The 20,364-nt window shown below is 41.4% G+C and overlaps 1 protein-coding gene across 1 annotated transcript in view; it reads left to right on the top strand.

The window, feature by feature from the left end:
- The window catches only part of PRKDC (protein kinase, DNA-activated, catalytic subunit), a 384,813-nt gene that overhangs the window by 316,253 nt on the left and 48,196 nt on the right, over window positions 1-20,364 (top strand). Inside the window, exons 74-75 of the mRNA XM_077270465.1 lie at window positions 6,653-6,864; window positions 16,712-16,799. Coding sequence (XP_077126580.1) covers window positions 6,653-6,864; window positions 16,712-16,799 — 300 coding nt within the window. The remainder of the gene's footprint in view (window positions 1-6,652; window positions 6,865-16,711; window positions 16,800-20,364) is intronic.

Here is a 20,364-nt window from a genome sequence, read left to right as displayed (position 1 = left end):
TCCGCAGCGTTTTACACCTGCTCCATAATAGGAATCCGCAGGTGAAATCCACACAAAAAACACTGGAAATCCGCGGTAAATCCGTAGGTAAAGCGCAGTGCGTTTTACCTACAGATTTTTCAAAAACGGTGCCGAAAAATCCGCACACAAATCCGCAACGTGGGCACATAGCCTTAGGGTTAGGGATGGAATTAGGGTTAAGACTAGGGTTAGGGGTGTGTTGGGGTTAGGGTTGGGATTAGGGTTAGGGGTGTGTTGGGGTTAGTGTTTGAGTTAGAATTGAGGGGTTTCCACTGTTTAGGCACATCAGGGGGTCTCCAAACGCGACATGGCGCCACCATTGATTCCAGCCAATTTTGCATTGGAAAAGTCAAATGGTGCTATCTCCCTTCCGAGATCGGACGTATGCCCAAACAGTGGCTTACCCTCACATATGGGGTACCAGCGTACTCAGGAGAAACTGGCCAACAACTTTTGGGGTCCAATTTCTCCTGTAACTCTTGGGAAAATAAAAAATTGCGGGCTAAAAAATTATTTTTGAGGAAAGAAAAATGATTTTTTATTTTCACGGCTCTGCGTTATAAACTTCTGTGAAGCACTTGGGGGCTCAAAGTGCTCACCACACATCTAGATAAGTTCCTTTGGGGGTCTAGTTTCCAAAATGGGGTCACTTGTGGGGAGTTTATACTGTTTAGGCACATCAGGGGCTCTGCAAACACAACGTGACGCCCGCAGAGCATTCCATCAAAGTCTGCATTTCAAAACGTCACTACTTCCCTTCCAAACCCCGACGTGTGCCCAAACAGTGGTTTACCCCCACATATGGGGTATCGGCGTACTCAGGAGAAACTGGACAACAACGCTTGGGGTCAAATTTCTCCTGTTACCCTTCGGAAAATAAAAAATTGCGGGCTAAAAAATCATTTTTGAGAAAATAAAAATTATTTTTTATTTTCATGGCTCTGCGTTATAAACTTCTGTGAAGCACTTGGGGGTTCAAAGTGCTCACCACACATCTAGATTAGTTCCTTGGGAGGTCTACTTTCCAAAATGGGGTCACTTGTGGGGGAGCTCCAATGTTTAAGCACACAGGGGCTCTCCAAACGCGACATGGTGTCCGCTAATGATTGGAGCTTATTTTCCATTCAAAAAGTCAAATGGCATGCCTTCCCTTCCGAGCCCTGCCGTGCGCCCAAATAGTGGTTTACCCCCACATATGGGGTATCAGCGTACTCAGGACAAACTGGGACACCAACATTTGGGGTCCAATTTCTCCTGTTACCCTTGGGAAAATTAAAAAAAAGGGCTAAAAAATCATTTTTGAGGAAAGGAGAATTTTTTATTTTCACGGCTCTGCGTTATATACTTCTGTGAAGCACCTGGGGGTTTAAAGTACTCACTATGCATCTAGATAAGTTCCTTGGGGGGTCTAGTTTCCAAAATGGGGTCACTTGTGGGGGAGCTCCAATGTTTAGGCACACAGGGGCTCTCCAAACGCGACATGGTGTCCGCTAACGATGGAGATAATTTTTCATTCAAAAAGTCAAATGGCGCTCCTTCCCTTCCGAGCTTTACCATGTGCCCAAACAGTGGTTTACCCCCACATGTGAGCTATCGGTGTACTCAGGAGAAATTGCCCAACAAATTTTAGGATCCATTTTATCCTGTTGCCCATGTAAAAATCAAAAAATGGAGGCTAAAAGAATTTGTTTGTGAAAAAAAAAAGTACTTTTACGTATCAATTTGTGAAGCACCTGTGGGGGTTTAAAGTGCTCACTATGCATCTAGATAAGTTCCTTGGGGCGTCTGGTTTCCAAAATGGGGTCACTTGTGGGGGAGCTCCAATGTTTAGGCACACGGGGGCTCTCCAAACGCGACATGGTGTCCGCTGAAGATTGGAGCCAATTTTTCATTCAAAAAGTCAAATGGCGCTCCTGAAGGGTTAATAAACTTCTTGAATGTGGTTTTGAGCACCTTGAGGGGTGCAGTTTTTAGAATGGTGTCACTTTTGGGTATTTTCAGCCATATAGAACCCTCAAACTGACTTCAAATGTGAGGTGGTCCCTAAAAAAAATGGTTTTGTAAATTTTGTTGTAAAAATGAGAAATCACTGGTCAAATTTTAACCCTTATAACATCCTAGCAAAAAAAAATGTTGTTTCCAAAATTGTGCTGATGTAAAGTAGACATGTGGGAAATGTTATTTATTAACTATTTTGTGTCACAGAACTCTCTGGTTTAACAGAATAAAAATTAAAAATGTGAAAATTGCGAAATTTTCTAAATTTTCGCCAAATATCCGTTTTTTTCACAAATAAACAAAGAAATTATCGACCTAAATTTACCACTAACATGAAGCCCAATATGTCACGAAAAAACAATCTCAGAATCGCTAGGATCCGTTGAAGCATTGCTGAGTTATTACCTCATAAAGGGACACTGGTCAGAATTGCAAAAAATGGCCAGGTCATTAAGGTCAAAATAGGCTTGGTCATGAAGGGGTTAAAGAATTATGGCTCATCTACGATTTTAGAGTTTTAGATGCCAGAGGCAAGGGAACGGAATCTAGGTTGAGCCCCTATGGCAGTAGGGGGAGTAACATGAAGGGGTTAAAGGCTAGTGTAAGGCCATGTGGTCGCTCTCTCTGTTATGCATTCGGTCCACTTCGACAGTGGGGGCTACATCGAGTAGTGTTCTGTGAAGGACCTAGGAGCCTGCCGGCGGCCGTTGCCCACTTGCAGCCGAGTACACTATGATCTAACATAACCCGGTAATTGACATATATTCTGCTTATATCTTTTCTCCTAACACTATCTGTATTTGCAAATCTGGCTATTGTATATGTGTAGCCATCATGTATGTAGTGAATTGTCTAGTATGCCCTTAAGGCGATTAAATATATAATTTAACCTTGGGCTGCTCTTTTATCTCAATCCTCGAATCCACACTTCTGTTTCTCGGTTTAACTTCCCATGCTAGCGGGGGTTAGTTTCTGACCTGATAAAATCCTGTTAACTGACCGGGCTTTTATCTAATGAGTCCTACCGGGGCCTCTTAGCCTGTCAGGGTTGTGAGCGAGTGTGGTGCCTTGTTAGTGCCATGTTAGTGACCGTGGGCCACATCCTCACTCACCGTTCCTCCCTGCACCCGTGTGGTCAGGGGTTTTGTGTGTAAGATTGCACCAAGCTGACCTTGCGTGTCCCCAATTGGTGCAAGCGAGGAGACCACATACCACGTGATCTCGCTGACGTAACAGTGACATCAGGCGGTGTGGCAAGGTGCAGTTTCATCATAAGTGGTGGCAGCAAAGGGATTCTGCTTGATCTCTCTGGTGTTATCCTTCATGTCTAGTACAAAAACTATCTTGTTATCTAGAAAAGTCTAACATGGTATTGTGATTCATATGTTCACCATGATTGCATTGCGAGGAGCTGATGCACACAAGCACCAGCAATGACGTCACTTAAATGCCCCTCTCAATGATTGATAGCAACATCTAAATGGTTGAAGCTCAGCTCTGGACTCAGCAGTTAGACACAGATGCCAGCTATATAAAATAGCCTGCCCCACACACGGTCACAAAATAACATACATGCCTAGGAGTGGATTGCAACTGAAGATTCTACTTTTCCTTTTTTGTCTTGATGGGAGCACCACTCCTTTCATGTACTTGCTATGTTTGTTATGAATAAAGGCTAACAAAGTAGAGGCTAACAAAAAAGAGTACTGCTGTCTTATTGCTTTTGGGGATGATAGCAGGGCTATTATGTTACAGTGGTCTTTATAAAGAAGAATTTTTTGTAATGCATGGCCCAACTTAAAATTGAAACAAACTGTGGCACACCAAGCTTGATGCATGCCGGGGAATCCAGCATAGTCCGATTCAGAGTTCTGTGCCTGATTCGGAAGTGATGACTGTTCTGTTCAGAAGTTAGAGGTCCGCTGCATGCTGCTATGGTCAGGTGACTACAAGAACATGTCATGAAAACACAGAATAGAAAGAGAATGTTGGGTCTTCTCAAATTATTTTCTTTATCTACATCAGGAATATCAAACTCAAATACACAGAGGGAAAAAATTAAAAGCTTGGACAAAGTTGCGATCCAGCCTTGATATTTATTAAAAAAAAGTTTACAATTGAGGAAGTTTCCTTTATCAAGTATAAACATGAACTTTTTCATAATGGAAACATACTTAAAGGAGTTGTCCATTGAACAAAGTACATTAATAAATCTTATAATAAAATATGGGAATAATATAATGTTACGTAAGCTGTAAAAATCATGTGGCCCAGTGGCCTAATTTAAATATCTAACAACACAAGGTAAAAAAACAATAAATACAGATAGTAAAGTATGATGCAAATAAAAGTGCCCCCACACACAGTATGACACCCCCACAGTGAATTCCTACTCAGTACCCTCCATATGCATGGCATGATGACTCTACTGTACCCCTCCTCCCAACAAAAAATGGTAACCCCATCACAGTATTATTCTTCAACTGTAATCCCCACACAGCCCTCCATACAGTACATTGGCCACAAAAAGTGGTCCATACAGTATAATAGCCCCAAATAGTCCTCCATACAGTATAAATAACCCCACATAGTGCGCCATACAGTATAATTGGCTCCACATAGTGCTCCATACAGTATAACTGGCCCCACATATTCTTCCATACAGTATAACAGGGCCCTACATTGCCTTACATAAGGTATAATGGTCCCACATAGTCTGCCCCACATAGTGCAACATACAGAATAATGGCCTCACATAGTACGCCATATAATATAATGGGCCCCAGATACTGCTTCATACAGTATAATGGCCCCACATAGTAATCCATATTGAATAATGGCCCCACATAGTGCTCCATACAGCATAATGGCACCCCATAGTGGTCAATATAGTTTAGTGGCCTCACTTAGTGTTCCATAAAGTATAAAGGGTCCCACATAGGGCTCCATACAGTTGAGTGGCCCCCACATGGTGCTCCATCCAGTTTAATGGGCCCAATATAGCTCTCCATACACTATAATGGCCTCACATAGTTCTCTATAGAGTATAAAGGGTCTCACATAGTGCTCCATACAGTGTAATGGCCTCACATAGTGCTCACATCTGCCCGTTCCCTTGCTGCTTCGGTCTCTAAATTGTGTGTTAAATTTCTCTGCAAATCTCGGCACAGTGGGCGCGTTGTAATAATGTCATAGCACCCGCTGTGTTGAGACATCAGACGCAGAAAGGAATGATGGGAGAGGGATCATCTGCTGGCACTCCCTCCTCCTTCTTTGCTTTCAACTGTATCAGCTCCTAGGATGCCGATATACAGTAGGTCAAAGTGCGATACTGGGCAGGGAACCCAACCGGTCTTGCAGGCCAAATATCCTCTCCTTGCCTGCCACACTTAGCCCACAGGCCAAAGTTTAACTTGTGTGATCTAGATCCAGCACCTAAAAACCAGTTCCCATCCAACGTTTCTACCTTTGCAAAGGTCCTTATAAAGGACATCTGTATGTATAATTGCTAGGCTGGCGGTGATACTACACTAGCTCTTAATGATGCAGTGCCAGTGAATAAATGTGTATATGTTACTCTGTGATCAATTATTTATTAATTTTTATAAACATAGTGTATATGGTGTAGCATGATGTGCGCTTGCTGCATTGGTGAAAACTAATGATATGACCTTGTGTGTCTCACTGCATCCAAAATGCTTAGTTTTATTTCACCCACACCAGCAGCGAATGTGTCAAGTGTTAGGCACCAAATCAATCAATAGCCCTAGCCGTGTCCCAAACACATTAATCGGCTCAATATTTTTTCACTTGCAGACATTTAGGCTGAAATTATACACAGATTATTATAATTTTTATTAATATTTTTACATTTAAAACGATGTGGTCACTAAAGTAAACTATTGAAAGTCAGCATACAATGCATTTTGATTATTTTTTCTCCTTTGAAAGCTCTGCATAGCTTAGGTATGCCCATTTAAAAAAAATATTTTTATTCTTATAGGCGTCTCTTTAGGATAAGGAAAAATTAATGTCGTGATTTAAAATGTTTTTAAATAAAATAAATAAAATCTTTAAATGACTCATAATTTCTGGGGAAAAAATAACATGCACATGCCATTTTGAAGCAGTTTTAGGGCTGTTTTAAAAGTGAATGCCAGGAGTGGATTGAAAATTGTGTAAGGAAAGATTTAACTTTTTCTATTATTTGACTTTTTTTTTTTTTAATCCATTTTATGGTTGTCTTCAGAAGCTGCATCAAATGTGAAAAGCACTGATTAATCTACAGCTTGTGTTCACAACAATTGTGTCAGTGTGCCCTGATTATCCTAGACATGCTAGTTTTTCTGGGATAGTATAGTGAGGAGACCTCTTTCTTTACATAAGTGTATGTAAAAATGTTATATGGCTCCGCAAATTTCCAATAATGGCAGTTCTTCATGTTGAAATTGATGTCTGTATTGATTTTGTAGATCAGTTTTATATGGGATGTTTTAATAGCAATATTATAATGATAATTTTTTCTAGTGAAAAATATCACTGATCTGTCTAAATACTGAAATCATTTACAGTACAGTAGGGTACAGTAGAAATCTGAGCAGTTTTTACTAATTCACCTTGTATTGATTTTCAGGTCCGTGCTGTTCCATGCTGGCTGTTCATCGGATGGATAAGTCAAATGATGGCAATGCTCGATAGGAAGGAATCTCTGGCTGTACAGTTTATCATAGAGGAAATCGCTAACTACTACCCTCAATCTCTTGTGTATCCCTTCATTATAAGTGGACAAAACTATAACTTTGAAAATACAGTAGACGGACACAAGAATAAATTATTTGTGGAAAAGTAAGCAAATGAACAAATTGAGATTGAAATTTGATAATTTTGCATTCTTTATTTTCTTACCATGGGTTGTGCCTAGGCCCATACACTTCAATTTTTGGGAGTTTTGTTTGTTTTTTGGGGGATTATCATTGTAAAAAACATTATACCATTTTTTTATATGATTATGGCATTACCAAATTTATATAGTTTTTTTTAATGATAATTAAGTAGTATTCGTTATTATTAATTTGTAGTTTCAAAATCACACCAAAATGCAAAATGCCCCTGAAGAATTACGGAATTATGCCATTCAGTTGATCTATAGCAAGGGTGGGCAGTTAATTTTCCTGAGGGGAAGGGCTCAACCTACCAGTTGAAATTAGTTCTGATTATTATTTTAATTATTATTTTATATTCTATCATTTAAAGGGAATCTGTCAGCAGGTTTTTGCTATTTAATCTGAAGACCCCGTGCTGTAGGGGTTAAAGTCAGATTTCAGCAATACCTCTCTTATCCAGCATCACTTCTGTTCACTTGCATTGATTGTTTTAGCACCAGGAGTTTATCATTGCTTGGACACAGCAGCACATGCCTCCTGGTCAAGCAACGCCCCTATCCTGTGATAAGCAGCTCACTGTCTATAGACTGTGCACACTTAGAGCCTGGTGTTGGGCAGGGTTAGCTTTCTCAGCTCTGATTCATGCTAAATCTAAAAGCTCTGTGTGAGAACTGCTGCACCCAGTAATCTAAGAGATACATTGTTGGATTCAAGGTCTCTTTGGCTAAATCAGGCTGCTCTCAGATGAGGTAGCAAAATCATCCTGCTGACAGATTCCCTTATTGGTAATACATGTTACTATAGTGCTTATTGTAAGATTAATTCTTACATGTAACAGTTAATCAAAAACATATAATTTCCTGCAGTTTGTAAAGTTTATAAAAAGCAGGATATTATACTGCTACAGTTATTCAACCTTAAAGGGGTATTCGCAAGTTGTGGCTTGGGCAACCAAGCAGTGGTGTTTCTTTACTTCTCGTTTCCAGCAGGGCAGGCTCTACTCCTTCAGTGACAGATTTGGTGAAGAGCAAAGGCCCCAATATATATTAGACTGAAGTCGTCTAGACTCATCCATATCGATGGGTCCGGCCAAAAGTCTAAATGTCTATGGGGCACCAGTCGACTGATAGTGAGGAGAGATATCGGTCACGCATGTCCGATTTCGGACTTCTGATCCCACTGTTCTCCCTGAGACAAGTCGCCGGCTGACATGTCAGTCAACGGCTTTCTCCTAGAGCACACAAATGTTTGGACGAATGAGCGCTTCTGGATATGGGAGTGTCGGCTGAGGTGACTATTGTCTGAATGATCGGCCGAAACATTGTTCAGCCAACAGCCATCCAGTGTGTGTGTGGCCAGCTTAAATGACAGCATTAGTATAACTATAAACTTCTGCTGTGACACATTCTGGTACCATTGGTTTGTTCTAGGTCTACATTGCTATAACTATCTTTACTCGTTGAGATAACAATTTATTTGAACAAGCAAAAAGCTCCAGACAGCAAAATCCGAGAGCCATGATTAGACCTGCTCTCATAGCTGCTGGCCTGGTGATGTTACAAGACAGGGAGGGGAGCAGAAACTGTATTATAGAAATCAGTGGGCTGGAGAGAGGTGGCTCATATGTTAAGTGTTAACCTCTATCCATATGCAAATTGCCTCTTCTGAGAAAAAGAGGACTTAAACTCTATAGCGCCACCTGTTGGAAGTAGCGATCCTACAAGTCACAATCAACCCTTTAATGAGTCGTGCAATATGACTTAGGATAAAAGCTAAATCAGTCTCTCAATTCGCAGACACGGTGTTTCGGGCTGTTGGCCCTCGTCAGTGCGAAGCATGAGAACTGATTTGGCTAGGTGAGAGGCTCTGGACTGGGGTCTAAGGGGTAACGTTTCTCCTTATGGAGAGTGACATACCAGCTGGTTTGTTAAGGTAAGGAGGCTTATTCGCCGTGCAATGCTCCTCTGGGAAATTAAATATGCAAATTGCCTCTTCTGAGAAAAAGAGGACTTAAAACTCTATAGCGCCACCTGCAGGAATGAAGCTACTGTGCACATAGCCAGGGTCTGGAGGCCAAATTACCATACTTGGAAATGAGTTCTGGACCATAAGAGATAAAATCTCTCTTTGCAGGAGAATAACAGCAGGGAGAAAGACCAAGTCAAATGAAAACTTGCTCATTTTCATGCTGTCTAAATAATTAAAAGAAATTTAAAGACTTGAGAACACCCTTTAAGTATATTTAATAAGTCTAAATGTACCTTGATCGACAGCTTCCTCCACACAGTATGATGCGCCTCTGCCCCTCACACAGCATTATGCCCTCACAGCCTCCCACACAAAGTATGAGACCCCCAGAACCCCTCACACAGTGTGGTAGCTTCCCCCCCACAAGTATGGTGTCCCTACAGCCGCACACATAGCATAAGGGCCTCACACACAAGTATGAGGGCGCCACATACCCTCACATGGTTTTATGGCCCCCACATTCCACCACACAACTACTCACCTCACCATTTTCCCTCCAATACTCTGCTCCACTCTGTACGGTGTGTACTGACTTGGTGACTTCATTGCACCCACTGAACAGACTCTGTTGCACAGGCTGAACGATGGACCAGACAGCCTGAAGCTTCCTGTTCCATCATTGTATTCACTGGTATTTGTGTCCTGAAGATCCAGATACTGGCGAAAGTGAGATGCCAGATGGGGTGACCATGTGGTGTGGGACACCACTGTATCCAGCCATTTTGCTATCCCTGACCATGGGCTGCACCAGAACAACCAAAAGACCTTATGGCCCACAGATCGCACTTTGCCCAGATCTGAATTAGTCATTTTTTTTTTTTTTAGAAATGCAGATTTCAAGAAGCAATGGAACTTGGCCTACAGCTTTTTTGCATGTATCTCTGATTCATTATGCTCTAAGCGTTGTTTCTAATTCTGCACCTTTATACAAAATAGGAACAGATCATACAAATGATCATGTAAGTGAAATCGTTCAGAGTAATCTACCTTACCCAGTTCTATGAAAAGTTCATAAAGTGCTTAGCCCTTCCTATTAGCAAATCGATATTCAGAAGAATCTCTTTCTCAGCAAACTCTAATTGTACCTAATTGTTTAATACCAAAGCCAAGATCCCTTAGTCTGTCAATTATTGGCCTATTTTATTAATATTGATATATTATATTGCAAAATAATATCTAACCGACTCAGAACATTTATCCTTTCCAACTTCTCAATATTGGCGATTATTGTTGGCAACTCTATATGCACGTTTGCGATTTAGGCAGAGTCACACGAGCGTATGCTAATGACACTCGGTTCCATATCTGCTGCGACCGCATGTGGGCCGGGTGTCTGTACTCTGATCCTCTCACATTTGAGAATGGCAGCACAGGTGCGGAGGAGACAGAGAAAGTAATTTCTCTGTCTCCTCCATTGCCTGTATTGCGGACTGCACTGGTAAGACATCTATAGACTTGTATGGGTGCAAGTGAGCAGAGTCCCGCTGACAATCGCAGCCAAATTGACACTGATCTGCACTGCCCCATAATATAACAGTGGGCAGAGTGCTATCCAATAAAACATGGCATAGCACTGGGCCATGTTATACACTCATGTGCGTGCGGCCTAATGCAGATGATTCTTTATTCTTCACCTCCAACCCATACATCAGTTTTTCCTGATCTTTGGTGCCTTAAGCAACAACAAGACTTTTTTTATATAAATCCTTGATATGAATTGTGGCCATCGCTAGAAAGGAGGCACAATTCCAGACATTTTTATTATTTAACCCCTTAATGACCGCCAATACGTCTTTTGACTGACCTGAGATATGAGACTAGCATCCCCATACAGGAGACAATCCCGCAGCTGTCGGCTGTCCACTATAAATGACAACGTGCTGTATCAGCCACGATCAGTGTCTGCACCGTCCAAATCTGTTTACCCCCTTAGATGCTGCTGTCAATAGAGACTACATCTTATAAATGGTTAACAGAGTGTGGGGGCTTCGGCTATGTGCACACGATGCAGATTTGGTGCAGAATTTTCTACACAAAATCTGCATCTTCTGGCAGAAAACGCACCTGCGTTTTTTATGCGTTTTTTATGCGTTTTTTAGTGCGTTTTTTGTGCGTTTTTTTATGCTGATTTGTCAGCTTTTTAAAGCTAAATAAAGAGATTAAAAAAAAAAAAAATTACGTGATGTCATTTCCTAGTCCAACCTCTTCTCAATCTCCATTTTGGAAAGCCATAACCACTTTCTGACAGGCCTCACCATGAGTGCTGGTAATGAAGAACACAGGGAAGAAAGTAGCCCACCGCATACCGAACAGCATGTTACTTCTGTGCGGATACGCAGGCCACAACGTCTCCAGATGATTGGGGTTTTACTGGAGTATCTGAACCAGCAAAGATTGCAGGTAAGGCTAGGTTCACATTAGCGTTGTGCGGCGCAGCGTCGGGCGCTGCAGCGGTGATGCATGCGTCATGCGCCCCTATATTTAACATGGGGGCGCATGGACATGTGTTGCGTTGCGTTTTGTGACTCTTGCGTCTTTTTTGGTGTTTTTTCCCATGCGTTTTGACGCGTTTTCGGCAACGCATGCGTTTTAGGACGCGTGCGTTCATTTGCAGAAATGCAACCTGTAGTAATTTCTAGCGTTGTTTATTTGCGGCAAAAAAAATGCATTGCTGTCTATGTAAACGCATGCGTTTTTAAGCACATGCGTTTGTTTGCGTTAAAAACGCATGCGTTTTTATAGAAAAAAAACAGAAAACAAACTGAAAAGCCACCCACCACCATCAAGGTGATAAAGGGATCCAAACCCTAACCCTACCCCTAACTTAACCCCTAACCGTTTAATGAACATTTTCTGACATAGTGCCACGTATTTCAGTCACGTTTAATGAACATTTTCTGAGTCATAGTGCCACGATATTTAAGTACCACGTATATAAGTGCCACGTATAGAAGTGCCACATATTTAAGTACCACGTATAGAAGTGCCACGTATAGAAGTGCCACGATATTTCGGTGCCACGTATATAAGTGCCACACATATAAGTGCCACGTATATAAGTGCCACAATATTTCGGTGCCACGTATGTAAGTGCCACGTATAGAAGTGCCACGTATAGAAGTGCCACGATATTTCGGTGCCACGTATTTAAGTGCCACGTATTTAAGTGCCACAATAGTTCGGTGCCACGTATTTAAGTGCCACGTATTTCAGTGCCACGTATTTCAGTGCCACGTATTTCAGTGCCACGTATTTCAGTGCCACGTATTTCAGTGCCACGTATTTCAGTGCCACGTATTTCAGTGCCACGTATATAAGTGCCACGATATTTCGGTGCCACGTATTTCAGTGCCACGTATTTCAGTCACGTTTAGGGTTAGGGTTGATATTCATAGCCTAGAGAGGGGCCATGGATATTGCCCCCCCCCCAGCTACAACTACCAGCCCGCAGCCGCCCCAGAAATGGCGCATCTCTAAGATGCGCCAAATCTGGCGCTTAGCCTCTCTTCCCACTCCCGTGTAGCGGTGGGATATGGGGTAATAAGGGGTTAACGTCACCCTGATATTGTAAGGTGACGTTAACCCATAATGGAGAGGCGTCTATAAGACGCCTATCCATTATTAACCCCTAAAAAAAAATTGGCGTAGGCTCCCGCCCAATTTTCATGTCCAGAAAGGGAAAGCCAGCGACTGCAGGCTGCTAATTTGTAGCCAGGGAAGGGGTTAATCTTCCCAGGCTATGAATATCAGCCCACAGCTGTCTGTGTGGCCTTACTGGCTATTAAAATAGGAGGACCCCAGAAAAAAAATGACATAGGGTCCCCCTTTATTTTATAGCCAGAAAGGCTACGCAGACAGCTGCGGGCTGATATTCATAGCCTAGAGAGGGGCCATGGATATTGCCCCCCCCCCCCCGGCTACAACTACCAGCCTGCAGCCGCCCCAGAAATGGCGCATCTCTAAGATGCGCCAAATCTGGCGCTTAGCCTCTCTCTTCCCACTCCCGTGTAGCGGTGGGATATGGGGTAATGAAGGGGTTAACGTCACCTTGACATTGTAAGGTGACATTAACCCCAGTTAATAATGGAGAGGCGTCTGTAAGACGCCTATCCATTATTAACCCCAAATTACTGAACACAAAAAAAAGACACAGGAAAAAGTATTTTAATATTCCAAATTTTACCATACTTACAAATCTCTTCCTGATCTGTAGTCTTTTCCGACGTAGTCCATTAATATCGAGTGTCCCACGACGACCTGCCATGGAGAACAGCCACACCAGGAGATGTGACTGCTCTCCATGGCTGCCAAAACCCACTGACAGGAGCTAAAGCTCCTGCAGTGTGCATGCGCATGCGCGCGAGTTTACCGGCGTTCAATGAACTCCGGGACTCTCGCTTTACGACACTGCTGAAAAATTTTACAGCAGTTCAATTGCCGTAAAGTGAGCTCCCGGAGTTCATTTAGCTCCAGGAAAAGAACGGGCAGCTCCGATACACTGCAGGAGCGATTAACTCCTGCAGTGTATCACCGGATGACATCGTGGGACAACCTATACTATGGATTACGACAGAAAAGATTTTATTTTATTTTTTTTTGTGGGGGGAGAAGAATGATCGAGGAAGGTGGCCTTCGGGGACGTATGTATGTACTACATGTTATATGTGTGTTTGTGTTTTTAACCCATTGTAGTCAGTCGCCTGACGATGGGACAACTCTCCCATCATCACATTTCGATGGGAGCAGTAGTCCCACCCGACGAATGACTACAATGAGTCACTACTGATAGACTGACTGACAGACAGACACACACAGACACACACACACACACACAGACACTATACATACCATTTCTACCATACGCCTCACATCGATCCCCATCCGACTGTACGACTCCATTTTCACTACACTTCGCCCACACACTTCCTCCTCTGACGTCACTTCCGTCTGCTGCGGTTTTGACACCCAAATCCGCATAAAATCTGCAGATGGTATTTACATCTGAAGTTTTTATGCGGATTTGACCCACAGAATGGGAGTCAATGGGTGCAGAAACGCTGCAGTTCTGCACAAAAGAAGTAACATGCACTTCTTTGAAATCTGCAGCGTTTCTGCACAGATTTTTCTGCACCATGTGCACAGCTTTTTTTTTTCACATTGATTTACATTGTTCTGTAAATCACAGTGCAGTTCTGCAGCGTTTCTGCTGCAGAAAAAAACGCTGCAGAACTGCACTAAATCTGCATGGTGTGCACATACCCTTCCTCTTTATTCCAATTGGTTCCTACAGTTCATGATTGTATGATCTTGATGTTTGTCATGGCGATTCATGACCAAATAGCGGCCTCAGAGTCTGACGGCTGCTGTAACCTGTTCAGAAGTCAGTGGCGTTTAGGTGGTAAAAATACACATTTTCATTTCTGTCATGCCACTTTGCATTAATTCCTGAAAATCACCTGAAAGGTTATAAACTACCTGACAGCAGTTTTCAATATGTCAGGGGGTGCTGTTTTTAAAATGGTATAACTTTTGGGGGGTTCCCAATATATGGGTCCCCTAAAAAGACTTTAAACATGGATAGGTCCCTAAAAAAATAAATTTTGTCAATTTCCTTTAAAAAATGAAAAATTTCTGCTACATTTTTAATCCTCCTAAAATACTAACATAATAAAAGAACATTTTACAAATGGTGCTGATGTAAAGCAGACATGTGGGAAATGTTATTTAATAATGTTTTTCTATGGTATGACTATCTGGATTAAAGGGATAATCATTAAAAATTTAAAAATTGCTAATTTTGTAACATTTTTCTCAAATTTTTGATTTTTTTTGTAAAGAAACACAAACCTATTGACCTAAATTTATCATCATCATAAAGTATAATGTGTCACGAAAAAAACCAGTCTGAAAATCACTGGGATGTGTTGAAGCATTCCAGAGTTATTACCACACAAAGTGACACTGGTCAGATTTTAAAAATGTGGCTCCGTCACTAAGGGGTTAAGTGTGCTCCTTCCTTAGGCATTAGAAATTAACAAATGGATTCACAGGACCCTTGTACAGCAGCCACCTCATTAGTTTGTGTCCACTGGACTGGAGCATTGAAAACAGTGTACTGATCAGTAGGCCATGTGCTACGTCCAGTGTGCGTCAGTCCATAATGATGACGTCTCCCTGGGGATTCTGCATGTAGGACGCTACTAGCGGGATTCTGATTTGGCGGCTGGACACTACTGATGAAGCTGCAGGACCAAGGTCCTGCATATCAATCTGCTCATATCTAATGCCTAATGAAGTAGCCAATATAGAAGGGAGCAAACTTCAATAAAAAAAATAATATACCGTAGTTTGGCATTGTGCTTCCTTTCTGGTGATGGCTACATTAGTACCGTGCATACATATAGAATAGACTTGTAGTTGCTTAGAGCACAAAAGCTCTGGAAATGTTAGGAAAATAAGGAGGTTAAGATAAAACTAATTATCTATGTAAATTGCCAACTTGTAGCATTGACAACATTCACCTTCTATATATGGCTCTTAGAGGCCAAGCTAAGCACTTAACTACCTAAATGTAAATTAAAGAAAATAATGGACACCCCTGCCTTGGGCATGTCTGGATCCATTTGATTGACCAGTCTCTCCCTATGATGAAACATAGAGACTTGTTAGTCCACTGGGGCGGGGGGAAGTCTTTGGGTGACCTGCCTCGGGTTAGTCAGCCTAGACACACAGGGTCTGATGAATCTTTTTTTTCTCTCGTAATATTTGTTGACATTTTTGTGCCCAATTCTGAAATATGGTGCACAAGGTTCATAAATTTTGTCTAAAATTTTGTATAAAATCAAAACATGCCCTGTACTTTTTTCTTTAACCTTTTTTTCAGCTTTTTAGCTCAAAAAGTCACATGTTCTGCTAAAATATTGCAATATTAAGTCAGAAATTTCATGTCTTCATAAATTTACTCCACATAAAAATGTTGATTTTTTTTTTTTAATGAAGTCGTGATTGATGAATCAGCTGAAAGAAACCGGAAAACACAACCCCCGCCCACAATGACAAAAACAGTGAGCGAAACAAAAAGTAGACTTTAACCCCTTCCCAACATCAGCTGTACATGTACGGTGTAAATTGAGAGCTGGTGTATAGCGCAGGCTCACTGGGTGAGCCTGCCCCATACCTGGCAGTTAATGTCTATAGCACATCAAGACCTGGCCCTAACGCTGCAAAAAAAGTTGTAAGAAGTGATCAAAATGTCATATTGGAATTTTTTTTACATTTTCCAGTACATTATGTGATAATGACTCTGAGTACTGTCATTCAAAAGGACAACACCTCTCACAAAAAACAAGCCCTCATACTGTGTGGACAGGAAAAAAAAAGGTTACGGCTTTTGGAAGAAGGGAAGTAAAAACTGAAAACGCAAAAATGGGAAGTGGTTGAAAAAGGCGCACATTAAGAATAATGTAAATGTAAAACTGGTTAAAAACACCAAAACTAGACAAGAGGCACAAACGTATTAATGAATGAATTAAAGTCAAAGGGAAGGGGAAGCTATGTGTTTCTGAGCCACCTAGATATGATATGGCAGCTTTCCTCTCCATTGTGGAGTTTTGTACCTTTTTACCTTTTTCCCCATGGCTTTCCTGAGACGCTTCAGTTCTTTTTTCCAGTGGAAAGACCATATAATGCCTGAACAATGTATTTGTAGAATTAATAATTACAATGAAAGGGATATGTTATTTTATTATCTTAACAATGGAACTCGTATGTATCAATTTCAGAATTCAGACAAAGCTGGATAAAAATGGATTGATTAAAGATTTTATTGAAGCCTTGGAGTTCCTGTCGAGTCCTGGACTGGTCTTACAGGTGAGAAGAATGGACGTCAAGGACATCTTAATTATTATTGTTTTAATGCAGTATTAACCCTTTCCCTTCAAAGTCACCTTTAGATTTTAAGCTATTTTTTTCTTTTATGGTTGTGCTCCAAATTTTTTTATTTAGTTTTAAAGTGAGTCTGTAGCCCAAACAGACAGTATAAGCTAAACAGGTAGCCTTGTAGGGGATTTCGCCCCTAGACAAATCACACTCTCAGTTGTCTATCGCTGCCTCCATTCTCCAGAAACTGAAGATTAATCAAACTTGCCAATTAGGCTGCTGTGTGCGTGCGTCTGTGCTGTGGGACAGAGGCTCTGCACAGCCACACAACACGATTAATGCAACCTGTACAGTTGCACTGGGGCCCAAGAGGTGAGGGCACCCACTACCACCTCTAAAGCAGGTGCAATTGTGTATTATGATGAGCTATTGGAGTTCAATGGGCCATGTATTGTTCTTGCACAGGGGCCTTCTTCTGATTGTGGCTGCATGTGAGGCCAGATAGGTTTTACTCTGAAATGCAACATAGTTTGAAAACCTGGCCAGCGACCATAGACAAAGACTGGACTAGTCAAGTGCGGCCTCCGACCAGCTTCTTTCACCTCACTACAGTTGACTGACAGGTCACTCCCTACGTATACACATGAGACAGACCTATCAATCAACTACAGCAGTGTGGGGAGAAGCATTACATTGTTTTGATCGTGGAACCAGTGGTACAACCATTTTTCCAAAGTGTCACAAGAGCTGTTTATGAACCCAACAACCCCAGGCTGCATTTTGCGTGTCCTACTGTAAGCAACCTTTGTGGCCTAAACATGGCCTGCCGCTTTCCATCAAGCATATCTGGGACATCATTGGTCGGCAACTACAAATGGAGCTGCCAGCAGCAGATCTTGATGATTTCAGTGTCCAAATGCAGAACATTCCTGAGACAACCATTAATAACATCATTGATAGCAGCCAATGCATGTAAGTGCATGTAATTCTTCACGTGGTGTTTGTATTCTATACTGAATAAATCAAGATGTTTTGGAAATTTTGTTTCCATTTTTTTCGTCAATAGCATAATCTTATCATGTCCATCAATCCTGTAATTTAAATAATTCCATGACGTCCATCTTGGAGTTGCAATCTCAATGTTGAGGGTTGTATAAGCCAAGAATAATTGGGCACTAAATCGCTGAGGTCTACCATGTAGGGAATGTTCACAGGACCTCTTATACTCTGGCAAACCTGCTGAGTTTTTCATGCAAAAGACCCTTCTGGAAACTCTGGTGTTTTTTTTCCTTTGTGTCATTCAAGAGTCTAAACATATGCACATCAAGTCGTTTTTTCATGGAGTTGCATATCATTTTTTATAGCATTTTCTGATAGGTTTTAGGCGGTTTCAGCCTGAAAAAGATAATGGCACGATTCATTCAAGCTTTCACACCAGAATTCAGGAGAAATGCTTTGAAAAGCGCAAAATTTAGGGACAACTCAGAATTGCACCTAAATTTAGCAACTTTTGGCGTTTTAACACCAGTTTCTTCCAGTTCCAACAAAATGAGCAAGCGGCCACAGTTCGTCTTATTCATGAGTAGCTGTGGTATTCCTTACTCCTGACCCGAGTAAGGTTTCTGGCACATTCCATTTGTCAGACTCTCCAGGTTCAGGAAGAGGCGAGCACCTCTACATGAATTAGGAGAGTCTGACTCCAGCACATCTCCTCATCAACACCAGCGGGAACAATGCCGGTCTTGATAAATCGGGCCCAATGGTGTGCTGTATGGGTTCACTCTCTCTTGGATAGCTGCTTGGAACATGAAGCCACAGGGTTTTTATGTCATAAATGGAATAATATTTTCCACTGGTTGCACAGTAGCGAAAACAAAACTATAAACATAATATCCCTAGGCTTGTCAAAGTGCTAACTAAACAATTCAGGCCCTGACTACTTCAGACACTGCTGAGCTAGTCCTAGTTCATTTACATAAAACAGCAATAATCCATAGTAACCAGTGATACCTGCAGTTTAGTGCACAAGGCCTCTGCAGTCTCCTCTCAGATAGAAATGGTGGCATGTCTCTCTCCAGCTCCATCACCAACCCGCTCTGCTCAGTTTCCCACAGCTGACTAACCAGTAATTCCATGGCTTGGTTCTAGTCATGGCTATCCAGGTGAACCTAATTAGGACTTGTAGTGCTACGATTTAACCATAGCCTATCTGGCTTTTCTACAGTGCACATATCCTTATATCGTTTAGGACCTGAGGTTTCTATTATTGGACATAATGCACCCAAGTCACTGCCTACTTATGTGTTAGTCCTCATCATTCTCCGCAGATGATGGCTGATGTAATCAGCCATCATGTACCTTTAACAGCCACAGATGAGTCGAGCTCCATCTATGGCTGTTAACCTGTTAAATGCTGCTGTCAATTTCTGACAACGAGATTCAACATGTGACGGCAGGGGGCACATCATTCTACGTGCCCATAGGCACGCTTCAGTCATGATAGCGGGGCGCCGATAGTTTGCAATGTCAGACAGAGGTCTGCTGAAGATCTCTGCCTATAGCTGGCATTCATAGATCGTGATTTTCACTATACATACATATAATACAGATGATCAAAGCTTCAAGTGCCCTAACGGGACTATTAAATACACTAAAAAGTTGGGGGAAAAATATGACCCCCCACAAACTCAAATTATCCCTCTTTTACCTCATTAAAAATAAAGCAATTTTTTTAAAAAAGAAAAATATACCGTACATAAGGTACTTTGTATTGCTGAGTTCGAAAAAGTTTAATTTATAATAGTATAAAGTAATAATGTAAATTAATCAGATCAGCAAAAGGCATAACAAGAAAATAATCAAAACACCAGAATTACAATTATTTTTTGTCTGCCTGAACATTGCAGTAAAGTGCAATAAGAGGTGATCAAAACATTGTATCTACCCCAAAATGGTTTCAGTAAAAACACTAGCTCAGGGTGCAAAAAAAAATCGCTATCACACAGCACTATATCCCGAACATTCAAAGCATTACGGGTCTTGGAAAATGGCGACACAAGCATTTTTTTTTTCAAATTTCCAATTTTATTTTTTAACCAGTTAAATAATAGTAAAAAGAACCATACATGTTTGGTATCTGTATCATTGTACTGACCTGGAGAATCATGTTGCCAGGTCAGTTTTACTGTATAGTGAACATGGTAAATAACCCCCTCTCCAACAAAAAAAATTGTGAAATTGCACTTTTTTGCTTTTTCAAAGCACTTGGATTTTTTTTTTTCACATTTTCCAGTGCAACACATGATAAAACGAATGATGACATTCAAAAGTACAGCTTGTCAAACAAAAGAAACCTCATACAGCTATGTGCATGGAAAAATAAAAAAGGTTTTGGCTTTTGGAAGAAGGGGAGGAAAAAAACAAAAGCAAAAAAATTGAAAATCGCCTGGGAGGGAAGGGGTTAAGGTGACTTCGTATAGCCTTCACGTGCATAACCTGGTATAAATGCATTTAACTCCTTATGCTGTTATAACTTTTTGGGATCTTCTGTTTTAAT

The sequence above is a fragment of the Ranitomeya variabilis genome, chromosome 6 (genome assembly GCF_051348905.1).
Source record: "Ranitomeya variabilis isolate aRanVar5 chromosome 6, aRanVar5.hap1, whole genome shotgun sequence".
NCBI lineage: Eukaryota > Metazoa > Chordata > Amphibia > Anura > Dendrobatidae > Ranitomeya > Ranitomeya variabilis.
Note: the sequence above shows the minus strand (reverse complement) of the source record. Positions and strands in the feature narration are given on the sequence as shown.